The sequence below is a fragment of the Bufo bufo genome, chromosome 2 (assembly GCF_905171765.1).
Source record: "Bufo bufo chromosome 2, aBufBuf1.1, whole genome shotgun sequence".
Taxonomy (NCBI): domain Eukaryota; kingdom Metazoa; phylum Chordata; class Amphibia; order Anura; family Bufonidae; genus Bufo; species Bufo bufo.
Window position 1 is genome coordinate 479,698,109 of NC_053390.1, and position 12,392 is coordinate 479,710,500.

Genomic DNA, 12,392 nt, shown 5'->3' on the forward strand with positions numbered 1-12,392 from the left:
ATAGGGAATCCTTTTTTGTGTAAATAGTTGAGTTGCTGTAGTAGCAGCCTGTGGATTTTTTGTCATTTCTGTCATCTGAGGAGCAGATGAACTTCTTATCTCTGCTCTCTCACATTATGAACACCTAATGTGGCTTAAATAAGTGTTTATGACCTATCAGTAGTTTAGAGATATAGGCACAAAGTGAAAGTACAGTCACAGTTAGAAAAACTTAACCCTTTGTGACTGAACAGCTCAATATTTTTAATAAAGGCTAATTGAAAATGATTTTTAGCCAAAAATAAGTTAAATGCAATCATAAAAAAAATTGACTCCAAAAGGTGTACATAGCCTTTAAAGCTGAAAATTGCTTTATAAGTCAGTATTTTTCAGCAGTATTTGTAAGGTAAAACCAGCAGTGGTTCCAGAACATGGAAGAGGTACACATACTTCGGTTATATCTACACATAGAAAAAATATAATGGAAATATTTGTGCCTTTTCCATGCACGGGAAACACTCCTAACTTTGCTTACAAATAAATACTGACCATGTAAAAGTGGTCTTTGAGGACTTTATTAAACATAGCTGAGAAATGCATGGGGCTCCAGTCTACTGTATGCATACGGACTAAAGTTGCCTACAACATTTAAAAAATATTAGCAAAGAACACATAGGTGTAAAAGTTACATAGAGTAAAAGCATTTTAATAATTACATCACTAAACAGATGTCAAACAGTAAATTTAGCCGTGAACTGATAATGGCTGCACAGCAGCAATATGAAGCAAGTTATTCCAGTAGCTGGCACCGAAATAAAAGAATTGCTGATACTGGGAGCTGTCAATGTGAAGGAAAAACAATATCATAAATCTCATCATAGTGTTCAACAAAATGCACTTCTAGCCCCTCAGTGATGAACTCAGCCAGGTCATAGTAATCTTTCTTGTTTTCAGAAGGAAGAATAATACATGTAACCCCTGCTCTTTTTGCCTGGAATAAAAAACAAAGAATATCATGTGGGATGTTAAATACAGAATGCTGCACCAATAAATGAAATAATTTGTGCTCAGAAGTCCTTTTCAAAACACATATGATTGTTTAATAAAGATACAGGGACCTCTCACCCCTGCATACTGCACTTTGGCACATCTTCCTACCGTGTCAGCCAGCTCACTTCTTCCACCCCCTTTTATCTCTCTTCGGGTACTTTCACACTTGTATTGCTGGATTCCGGCAGGCAGTTCCGTCGCCAGAACTGCCTGCCGGATCCGGCAATCTGTATGCAAACGTAAACCATTTGTAGACGGATCCCAATTCGTCTCATAAATGCATTGCAATACCGGATAAGTCTCTCCGGTGTGATCTGGAAAAAACAGATCCGGTATTTTTATTTTTTTTTTAAAGGTAAAAACACAGCATGCTATGGATTTTTCTCCATCTAAATACCGTAAAAGGACTGAACTGAAGACATCCAGATGCATCCTGAACGGATTGCTTTCCATTCAGAATGCATTAGGATAAAACTGATCAGTTTTTTTCCGGTATTGAGCCCCTAGGAGGGAACTCAATACCGGAAAACTTTGACGCAAGTGTGAAAGTACCCCAAGGCTACATTCACACACGTATTTTGCTTCAGTGTCCGTTCCGTTTTTTTTTGCGGATTGGATGAGGACCCATTCATTTCAATGGGTCTGCAAAAAATGCGCTGTCCGCATCTGTATGTCCGTTCCGTAGCGGACATACAGAGCATGTCCTATTCTTGTCCGTTTTGCGGACAAGGATAGGCATTGTTACAATGGATCTGCAAAAAAAACAAAACGGATGCAATACGGATGCCAAAAGGACATCATCCGTATTTTATGTGGAGCAATGTTTTGCGGACCGCATGGTTATTCTCCTGTCCATGTATGGCAGGTAACGACTGTACAAAGGTCCAGAGGACATTCTTTACATGTGGATGAAAGGTGATTCAGACAACAATACAACAAAGGATTCTTCACAGTACGTGTAGTTAAGTTATGAAGTGCACTATCCGAAAAAGTATTAACCCTTTCAGGACCCTACCATATTTCACCTTAAGGAGTAGGCCATTTTTTTTTTTTTTTTCTCGAATTTGACATGTATCACTTTCTGTGGTAATATGTTTGGAATGCTTTTACTTATCCAAGCCATTCTGAGACTGCTATCTCGTGACATATTGTACTTCATGATAGTGGAAAATTTCAGTCGAAATATTTCACTTATTATTTACCAGAAAATTGGAGATATTTGCAACTTTTCAAATTTCAATTTCTCTGCATTCAAAACAGAAAGTGATACCTCATAAAATAATTACTTTACATTTCCCATATGTCTATTAATGTTTGGATTTGTAGGAGCAGCAAAACGGGCAAGGTATTTTATGTACTGTATACGAGCACGACACTTCTTATAGTCAATAAATCAGAAGAGATAGGTGTAGCATCACGTGGAACCCTATACAGAATTTTAGAGTTACAAAAATGGCATGAGTGGGATGCTCTCTGCAACTCCCATAGCAATGAATGGGAGTTATGCTGTTTATTCAACTCCTAAGTTACTGGAAACTGGAGTATTTTGCACTACGCTGCTTGCATAGCTCCTATTCACTGTTATGGAAGTTACAGAAACAGGTTTCCCTTGCAGCAGCAGTGAAATAGCAACGGGAACCCTATCTATATTAGAGTTTAGCTCTCTGTGCTGATGGCTAAAGAAGGACAATATTCTGTATTTATGTTTCAATGGCATAGTACCGCTGAAATAAAAAAGAAACAGCCAATACAGTAATTCTCAAAATAATAGTTTTCTATAAATACTGAAAAGATACACCATTCTAACCGAAGTGTTCCCTTAAAGCAGCTCTGACACCCGGATCAACCCAATACCACCAGGCATATAGCCTGGTATGGTTGCTGACGCTGATCAAAACAATACCTATGTCTTATCTGTATGTAGTAGCGTTGTGGAGAAATCTGAAGTTTTAGGCCTCTTTCAGACGGGCGTGGCGGGAGCGTTACGGGAACACCCGTGATTTTTCTGCGCGAGTGCAAAACATTTTTTTTTGCACTCGCGTGAGAAAAATCGCGCATGTTTGGTACCCAAACCCAAACTTTTTCACAGAAGTTCGGGCTTGGGATCGGTGTTCTGTAGATTGTATTTTCCCTTATAACATGGTTATACGGGAAAATAATAGCATTCTGAATACAGAATGCATAGTACAATAGCGCTGGAGGGGTTAAAAAAAATAAATAAAATAATTTAACTCACCTTAATCCACTTGATCGCGCAGACCGGCATCTCCTTCTGTCTCCTTTGCTGAACAGGACCTATGGTGAGTTACAGGAACAGGACCTGTGATTTTTACTATGCATTCTGTATTCAGAATGCTATTATTTTCCCTTATAACCATGTTATAAGGGAAAATAATAATGATCGGGTCTTCATCCCGATAGTCTCCTAGCAACCGTGCGTGAAAATCGCACCGCATCCGCACTTGCTTGCGATTTTCACGCAACCCCATTCACTTCTATGGGGCCTGGGTGAAAAACGCTGAATATAGAGCATGCTGCAATTTTCACGCAACGCACAAGTGATGCGTGAAAATCACCGCTCATGTGAACAGCCCCATAGAAATGAATGGGTCGGTATACAGTGCGGGTGTAATGCGTTCAACTCACGCATCGCATTCGCGCGGAATGCTCGCCCGTGTGAAAGGGGCCTTATAGTCATCTCATCCCGCAAAAAATTAGCCCCTATATGAGACAATGGCCCAACAAATAAAAAACTATGGCTCTCAGCCTAAAACATGATTTTTTTGTTTCAAAAAAGCTTTTTTTTATGTTAAATGTAAAAAAAAATAAAAAAGTAGACATATTAGGTATCGCCGCATCCGTAAGAACCTTCTCTATAAAAATACCACATGACCTAAACCCTGAGGTGAACATCGTAAATTTTTTTTAAAATAAAAACGGTGTCCTTTTTGTCACCTTAAATCACAAAAAGTGTAATAGCAAGCGATCAAAAAGTCGTATGCCCCCCAAAATAGTGCCTAACAGTCATCTCATCCCACAAAAATTATACCCTACCTAAGACAATCGCCCATTTGAAGACACCCCGATGCACCCCTAGAGTAGAAACTCCAAAAAGTGACCCCATTTAAGAAACTACACCCCTCAAGGTATTCAAAACTGATTTTACAAACTTTGTTAACCATTTAGGTGTTCCACAAGCATTTATGGCAAATGGAGATGAAATTTCAGAATTTAAATTTTTTGTTACTTTTCCTCACAAAAAGTGTAATATAGAGCAATCAAAAATTATATGTACCCTAAAATAGTACCAACAAAACTGCCACCTTATCCCGTAGTTTCCAAAATGGGGTCACTTTTTGGAGTTTCTACTCTAGGGGTGCATCAGGGGGCTTCAAATGGGACATGAAGTCTAAAAACCAATCCAGCAAAATCTGCCTTCCAGAAACCATATGGTGTTACTTTCCTTCTGCACCCTGCCGTGTGCCCGTACAGTAGGTTACGACCACATATGGGGTGTTTCTATAAACTACCGAATCAGGGCAATAAATATTAAGTTTAGTTTGGCTGTTAACCCTTGCTTTGTTACTGGAAAAAAATGATTAAAATGGAAAATTTGCCCAAAAAATTAAATTCAGAAATGTAATCTCCATTTGCCATTAGCTCTTGTGGAACACCTAAAGGGTTAACAAAGTTTGTTAAAATCAGTTTTGAATACCTTGAGGGGTGTAGTTTCCAAAATGGGGTCACTTTTGTGGAGTTTCTACTCTAGGGGTGCATCAGGGGGGCTTCAAATGGGACATGGTGTAAATAAACCAGTCCAGCAAAATCTGCCTTCCAGAAACCATATGGTGTTCCTTTCCTTCTGCGCCCTGCCCTCTGCCCGTACAGTAGTTTACGACCACATATGAGGTGTTTCTATAAACATTCTTTTGGTTGAAAAAGCATACTCTGAACAGATTTACATCACTGGAGCGCTCTAAGAGGAATTGAATTCAAGATACTCACGGAAACTGACCTGTTACTTATAAAGCGGAACCCTGACAGCTGAAATAAAGAAGTCAAAAGGCGACCTGAACATTGAAGGGGCGGAACTAATAACTAACAGACGCCGCCATAGCATGTGGCACGCCGACTTTGGAACAAGCTGAGACTGAAGGATCCGAATCACAAAGGTCAGTCTGTTTCTCAAAATAGGAGCGGGACGCCGCACCAGAAAAACAGCCTAATCGTGAGTAAAAGAATATTTAAAATATTGAATGCATATAATAGAGACTTCCTAAAAACGAAACTTGATTATCCGCACGATATATGAAAGAAAGAAGATATCTAATGATCAAACGCAATTTTGTAACTACCAAGGAACATTGTTGCAATATTGTTACATCTAACGATCAAACGCAATTTTGTAACCACTAAGAACATTGTTGCAATATTCCCACTAATCAGTGGTCTACACAAGGGGAGACTACATAGAATTTTTTTGCTATCTACCCTTTAATACAATCGTACGAACATTGCTGCTATCCATCAACTGCCACTATTTAATTGATATTGTTATTAACTGCTGCTATATTGAGATTGCTATTATATTAACTTTAAAGGGACACTGACAGGCCGTTAGAGCATATAAAGTGACATATATTCTTCTATTGGTCTTAATATGCTTAATTAAACTATACCATTATCACCCCTCGCTGCCTTTCCAATACTTATAAAAAGTGTTTTTATCAATATGCAAATTACCTTACTTTGTGCCCATGGGGCTGTCCCTCATTCAGTTCTGTGCCCAGCCTCGCCCCAACTGCCGTCTCCTAGTGCCGCCCAGCTCATTAGTATTCACTGCACTGGGCGGCTTTTTTTTTCTCCCGACATGGTGAAATCCCGCGCATGCCCAGTACTATCTTCCTGGCATCAGCCTCATCTTGTCGCTCCGTGCCTGCACCGGATAAGGTCCCCGGCACCCTCCAGCTTCAGTAGAAGATAGTACTGGGCATGCGTGGGATTTCACCGCGTCGGGAGAAAAAAAAGCCGCCCAGTGCAGTGAATACTAATGAGCTGGGCGGCACTAGGAGACGGCAGTTGGGGCGCGGCTGGGCACAGAACTGAATGAGGGACAGCCCCATGGGCACAAAGTAAGGTAATTTGCATATTGATAAAAACACTTTTTATAAGTAACGGAAAGGCAGCGAGGGGTGATCATGATATAGTTTAATTAAGCATATTAAGACCAATAGAAGAATATATGTCACTTTATATGCTCTAACGGCCTGTCAGTGTCCCTTTAAGATATATTTTATAGATATTTATTACTATTTTATTGTTGTTATATTGCTATTATCTATTGTTGTGTATCTAAGTCTATTGTGTGATACTGTCTGCTGAGCTGTGCATATCTTCGTGTAGCCCTAGCCTAAAGCTGACTTATAAAAAAATAAGAAGAAAAATGTCTAGGTTGTTATGGAAACCTGGAATAAAACTGTGTGTATGTGGAGACTAAGAGCCTGCGAGCTTCTATTGGATGATAAGGGACATATGACCGTGTGCATTTCAGTTGGGGGCTTGTATTGGCTAATGTAGGTAATTTTTTGGGAATATCTCAGGAACGGTACATCTGGCTAAAAGCCTTCCCGGACACCTGATGTACTTCTGTGCCAAATTTGGTGAAGATCGGTCCAGTCGTTTGGTCCCGCATAAAGAGCGTCCAGACAGATTCCTGTGAAGCGCAGCAGCCTTCTGAGTCCTCACCAAGCACAGCGCTGTACTTTCACTTCTATGGGGCTGAGCTGTGCCTAGGCCACGGGACCAATGAATGGTGCCTTCTCAAACAGCTGATCGGTGTTAGACCCTCACCGATCAGATATTGATGATGTATCCAGAGGATAGGTCATCATTATTAAAATCTCAGGAAACTCCATTAACCGCTTAACCCCTTCAGGACCCTGACATTTTTCACCTTAACCCTTTCCCGACTGCCATATGGCTATATACGTGCAAATTACACATGCCCCGTGCAGCTAGCACGTGTATAGACATCATGGCAGCTCTTTAATCCAAGCGCTGCAAAGCGCTTGGATTAAAGCTTCTGCCCCTGCACTGCTGATGTCAGGGACAGTGCTGAGTCCAGTAATGCCGGCAAGGGACCAATCAGAGTGATCCCTTGTCGGCGATCACTCTGATTGTTTTTTTTTTTTTTTTTTTTTTAAATCGGATAGTTTTTTTATTGACAGATAATCAAGATGATATTACAGCAATCATACAGCTTGTCCATCACATATTGCAAATAAATTGTTGGAAACAACTCATTGTATACGGTCTTAGTTTCAACAGTTGCGTACTTAAAATACACATGAACTGCAAAAATAACCCCGATTCACCACCCAACCCCCCAGCATCTCCCACCCACCCCTGACAAGACGCTTAGTACGTTTACCATCACAAAGTAATGCGTTGAGTAAGCAGCCAAGGACCCCACAATCCTGCCAGCACCTCCCGTGCCCTGTGCCCGATCAGCGCCTGCTGCCAATCTGTGCCACCTTTTTAACTTTGCCGGCCGGCTGCATGTGCTGGCCCCTGGCATTAACACTGCCCCGATCTGAGCCCCCTGACCACCCCCCCACTCCCTCAGCCCCTGTTGCGGTCCTGCTGAATGTGATGGCGGCTGCTCAGGAAAGCCACAGCCATCAACAGAGTGTCAGCTGTATGCTGACACTCTGCTATAACTCCTTAGATGCCGCGGTAGCGGCATCCATGGGGTTTAGAGAACGAGGGGACTCCCTCTCTCAACCATCGGGCTGCCGCGCTGCAGTCCGATGGTTGCCATGGCAAGCGGACGCTTTGCAAAAGGCGTCTGGTGTTGCCATCTATCAGGGGACCTAATAGTACTATACTTTGCAATGCAAGAGCATTGCAAAGTATAGTACAGCCATCAGACCCACTGGATCTTCAAGATCCAAGTGGAAATTGATAAAAAAAAAAAAAAAGTGTGGAATTATTTTTTTTTTTTAAATAAATAAAATAAATGTAATTAAAAATAAAATAAATTGCCTTTTCCTATATCCGCTCATTTATAAGAGATTAAAAAATTAAAAAAATTAACTACACATATTGTGTATCACTGAGTCTGTAACGCCCGGCTCTATAAATATATCACATGATCCATCCGCTAAACACCATAAAAAATTAAAATGGTGTAAAAAAAAAAGAAGCCATTTTTGTCACCTTACATCACAAAAAGTGCAACACCAAGCGACCAAAAAGGCATATGTCCTACAAAATGGTACCAATAAAACAGTCACCTCAGAACATGGAGACACAAAGATTTTTTTGTTTCAAATATGCTATTGTGTTAAAAGTGAAACAAATTAAAAAAGTATACATATTAGGTATCACCGTGTCCGTAACAACCTGCTCTATAAGAATATCACATTACCTAACCCCTCAGCTGAACACTGTACAAAAGATAAATAAAAATAGTGCCACAAAAAGCAATTCTTGGTCACCTTAGTCAACACCAAGCGATCAAAAAGATGTATGCCCCCCAAAATAGTACCAATCTAACAGTCACCTCATCCCGCAAAAAATAATACCCTACCTAAGACAATCGGTTAAAAAAATAAAAAAGCTATGGCTCTCAGACTATGGAGATACTAAAACATCTTTTTTTTTGTTTCAAAAATGCTATTATTGTGTAAAACCTTAAATACAGTCAGGTCTATAAATATTGGGACATCAACACAATACTAACATTTTTGGCTCTATACACCACCACAATGGATATGAAATGAAACAAACAAGATGTGCTTTAACTGCAGACTGTCAGCTTTAATTTGAGGGTATTGACATCCAAATCAGTTAAACGGTGTAGGAATTACAACAGTTTGCATATGTGCCTCCCACTTGTTAAGGGACCAAAAGTAATGGGACAATTGGCTTCTCAGCTGTTCCATGGCCAGGTATGTGTTATTCCCTCATTATCCCAATTACAATGAGCAGCTAAAAGGTCCAGAATTCATTTCAAGTGTGCTATTTGCATTTGGAATCTGTTGCTGTCCACTCTCAAGATGAAATTCAAAGAGCTGTCACTATCAGTAAAGCAAGCCATCATTAGGCTGAAAAAACAAAACAAACCCATCAGAGAAATAGCAAAAACATTAGGCGTGGCCAAAACTGTTTGGAACATTCTTAAAAAGAAGGAACGCACCGGGGAGCTCAGCAACTCCAAAAGACCGGGAAGACCACGGAAAACAACTGTGGTGGATGACCGAAGAATTCTTTCCCTGGGGAAGAAAAGACCCTTCACAACAGTTGGCCAGATTAAGAACACTCTCCAGGAGCAGTGATCCAGACTAAAAAAAATAAACAGGAGCCATTGGCTCCTAAACTGAAACATTTAGGAGGCAAAGTAAATTTTTAGTCGCCAAATTGAAAATATATATAATTATAATGAAAAAAAAAAATGAAAAAAAGAAGACTTTGAGAAGATGAGACACATGTCACAGTAAAGAGCCAGCACTACATATATGAGAATACAGCACCACATACCTCTTACATCCAGTGACATCTCCTGTCAAGTAAACCTTCTCTTTCCTCTTCTCCTCCATTTGACCCAGACTTCCATGACAAAGTCTTTCAGCCGCACCTAGTCTCTACAGAGTTTGTTACAGACACGTTCGATTTTTTAAATTATTTCCATCAACCCCCCCCCCCCCCCCATCCTGGTGTCCCTACAATGTCATCCTGCTGCCATTCCCAATACTGTGCCCATGGTGCCCCAGGTACTATACTGCTGAAAAAAGAGTGACCCCACTAGAAATAATGTCCCTATAGTGTCTACAGCAATTGTAAATGCCACCTAGAGTGGCCCCAGTAATAATAATAACAACTTAGATTAATTCCCCCCCACACAAAGTAATTTCCCCCCCCCACACACACTGTCCACACATAGTAAATTACCCCCACACTGCCCGCACAGTAGTAATTTTCTCCCACAGTGCCCCCCTATAGTAATTTCCCCACACATAGTAATTACTCCCCACTGCCCCCACAGTATAAATATGCTGCACAGTAGTAATTTCCCCCAATACTGTCCACTAGTGCCCCCCTTATGGCTAGTAATGTCTCCCAGTGCCCCCCTTCCAGCAAGTAATGTGCCCCCCTTCCGGCAAGTTATATCCCCCCAGTACCCCCCATATGGCCAGTATATCCCCCCAGTGCCCCCCTTACGGCCAGTAATGTCCCCCTTACGGACAGTAATGTCCCCCCAGTGCCCCCCTTACGGCCAGTAATGTCCCCCCAGTGCCCCCCTTATGGCAAGTATTGTCCCCCCAGTGCCCCCCTTATGGCCAGTATTGTCCCCTCATTGCCCCACTTATGGCCAGTAATGTCCCCTCATTGCCCCACTTATAGCCAGTAATGTCCCCCCAGTGCCCCCCCCCCTTATGGCCGGCACTTAAAAAAAAAAAAAGCTAAAATCTGATATTTACCTGTGGCCTTTCGCTGGCACTCACTAGCTGCTGGTACGACCCGGGATGGTGCGACGCAGATGCGCACACCTCACTGCTGTGCGTCCAAACACAGGTGGGCATAATCATCACGCCCACCTATGCCAGGACGCACAGCAATGAGGTGTGTAGCCTGTAGCGTAGGTAATCGGCGGAAGGACAAGGAATTATTGGCTCCCATGCCCCGCCGCAATATTCAGCTACAGCACGGCAGCCCTGTCGCAAATGGAGACAATGCTAAAAAGTCTTGTCGTCATAAGCAAATTTTAAGGCGCATTGGCGACCATTTTGGTCGCCATCTGGAGCGCTGAGGAGGTAGGTGTATGTGTGTCAAAGTCAACAATCAAGAGAAGACTTCACCAGAGTGAATACAGAGGGATCACCACAAGATGTAAACCATTGCTGAGGCTCAAAAACAGGAAGGCCAGATTAGAGTTTGCCAAACGACATCTAAAATAGCCTTCACAGTTCTGGAACAACATCCTATGGACAGATGAGACCAAAATCAACTTGTACCAGAGTGATGGGAAAAGAAGAGTCTGGAGAAGGGAAGAAACTGCTCATGATCCTAAGCATACCATCTCAACAGTGAAGCATGGTGGTGGTAGTGTCATGGCATGTGCATGTATGGCTGCCAATGGAACTGGTTTTCTTGTATTTATTGATGATGTGACTGCTGACAAAAGCAGAAGGATGAATTCTGAAGTGTTTCGGAGAATATTATCTGCTCATATTCAGCCAAATGATTCAGAACTCATTGGACAGCGCTTCACAGTGCAGATGGACAATGACCCAAAGCATACTGCAAAAGCAACCAGAGTTTTTTAAGGGAAAGAAGTGGAATGTTATGCAATGGCCAAGTCAATCACCTGACCTGAATCCGATTGAGCATGCATTTCACTTGCTGAAGACAAAACTGAAGGGAAAATGCCCCAAAAACAAGCAGGGACTGAAGACAGTTGCAGTAGAGGCCTGGCAGAGCATCACCAGAGAGGAAATCCAGTGTCTGGTGATGTCTACGCGTTCCAGACTTCATGCTGTAATTGACTGCAAAGGATTAAGAACCAAGTATTAAAAAGTGAAAGTTTGATTTATGATTATTATTCTGTCCCATTACTTTTGGTCCCTTACCAAGTGGGAGGCACATATGCAAACTTTTGTAAATTCCTACACCATTCACCTGATTTGGATGTAAATACCCTCAAATTAAAGCCGACAGTCTGCAGTTAAAGCACATCTTGTTCGTTCCATTTCAAATCTATTGTGGTGGTGTATAGAGCCAAAAATGTTAGAATTGTGTCAATGTCCCAATATTTATGGACCTGACTGTAAATAAGAAAAAGTATACATATTAGGGATCGCCACGTCCGTAACAATCTGCTCTATAAAAATGTCACATGAAATAACCACTCCGGTGAACGCTGTAAAAATAAATACAAACTGTTCCAAAACAAACTTTTTGGTCACCTTGCCTCAAAGTATAATAATGAATGATCAAAAAATCACATGTACCCAAAAATGGTACCAATAAAAACGTCAACTGTTACTGCAAAAAACGAGCCCGTGCACAAGATGATCAGCAGAAAAAAATAAAATAAGGCGTTCAGAAAATGGAGACACAAAAACAATAAAAAAAAAAAATGCTTTATTATGTAAAACTGAAACAATGAAAGTAGACATATTTGATATCATTACGTTCGGAAAAACCTGCTCTCAATAGCACATGATATACAACTAAAACTACTATTTTGTGGTTACCTTGCCTCACAAAAAACGTAATATAGAGCAATTAAAAATCATATGTACCCCAAAATAGTACCAATGAAACTTGTACCTTATTCCCTAGTTTCCAAAATGGGGTCA

At 41.1% G+C, this 12,392-nt stretch overlaps 1 protein-coding gene across 1 annotated transcript in view; it reads right to left on the bottom strand.

The window, feature by feature from the left end:
- Positions 1-664: 664 nt before the first annotated feature.
- LONP1 (lon peptidase 1, mitochondrial) overlaps positions 665-12,392 on the bottom strand; it is a 327,100-nt gene continuing 315,372 nt past the window's right edge. The window contains exon 18 of the mRNA XM_040417757.1: positions 665-970. Coding sequence (XP_040273691.1) covers positions 821-970 — 150 coding nt within the window. The 3' untranslated portion in view covers positions 665-820. The remainder of the gene's footprint in view (positions 971-12,392) is intronic.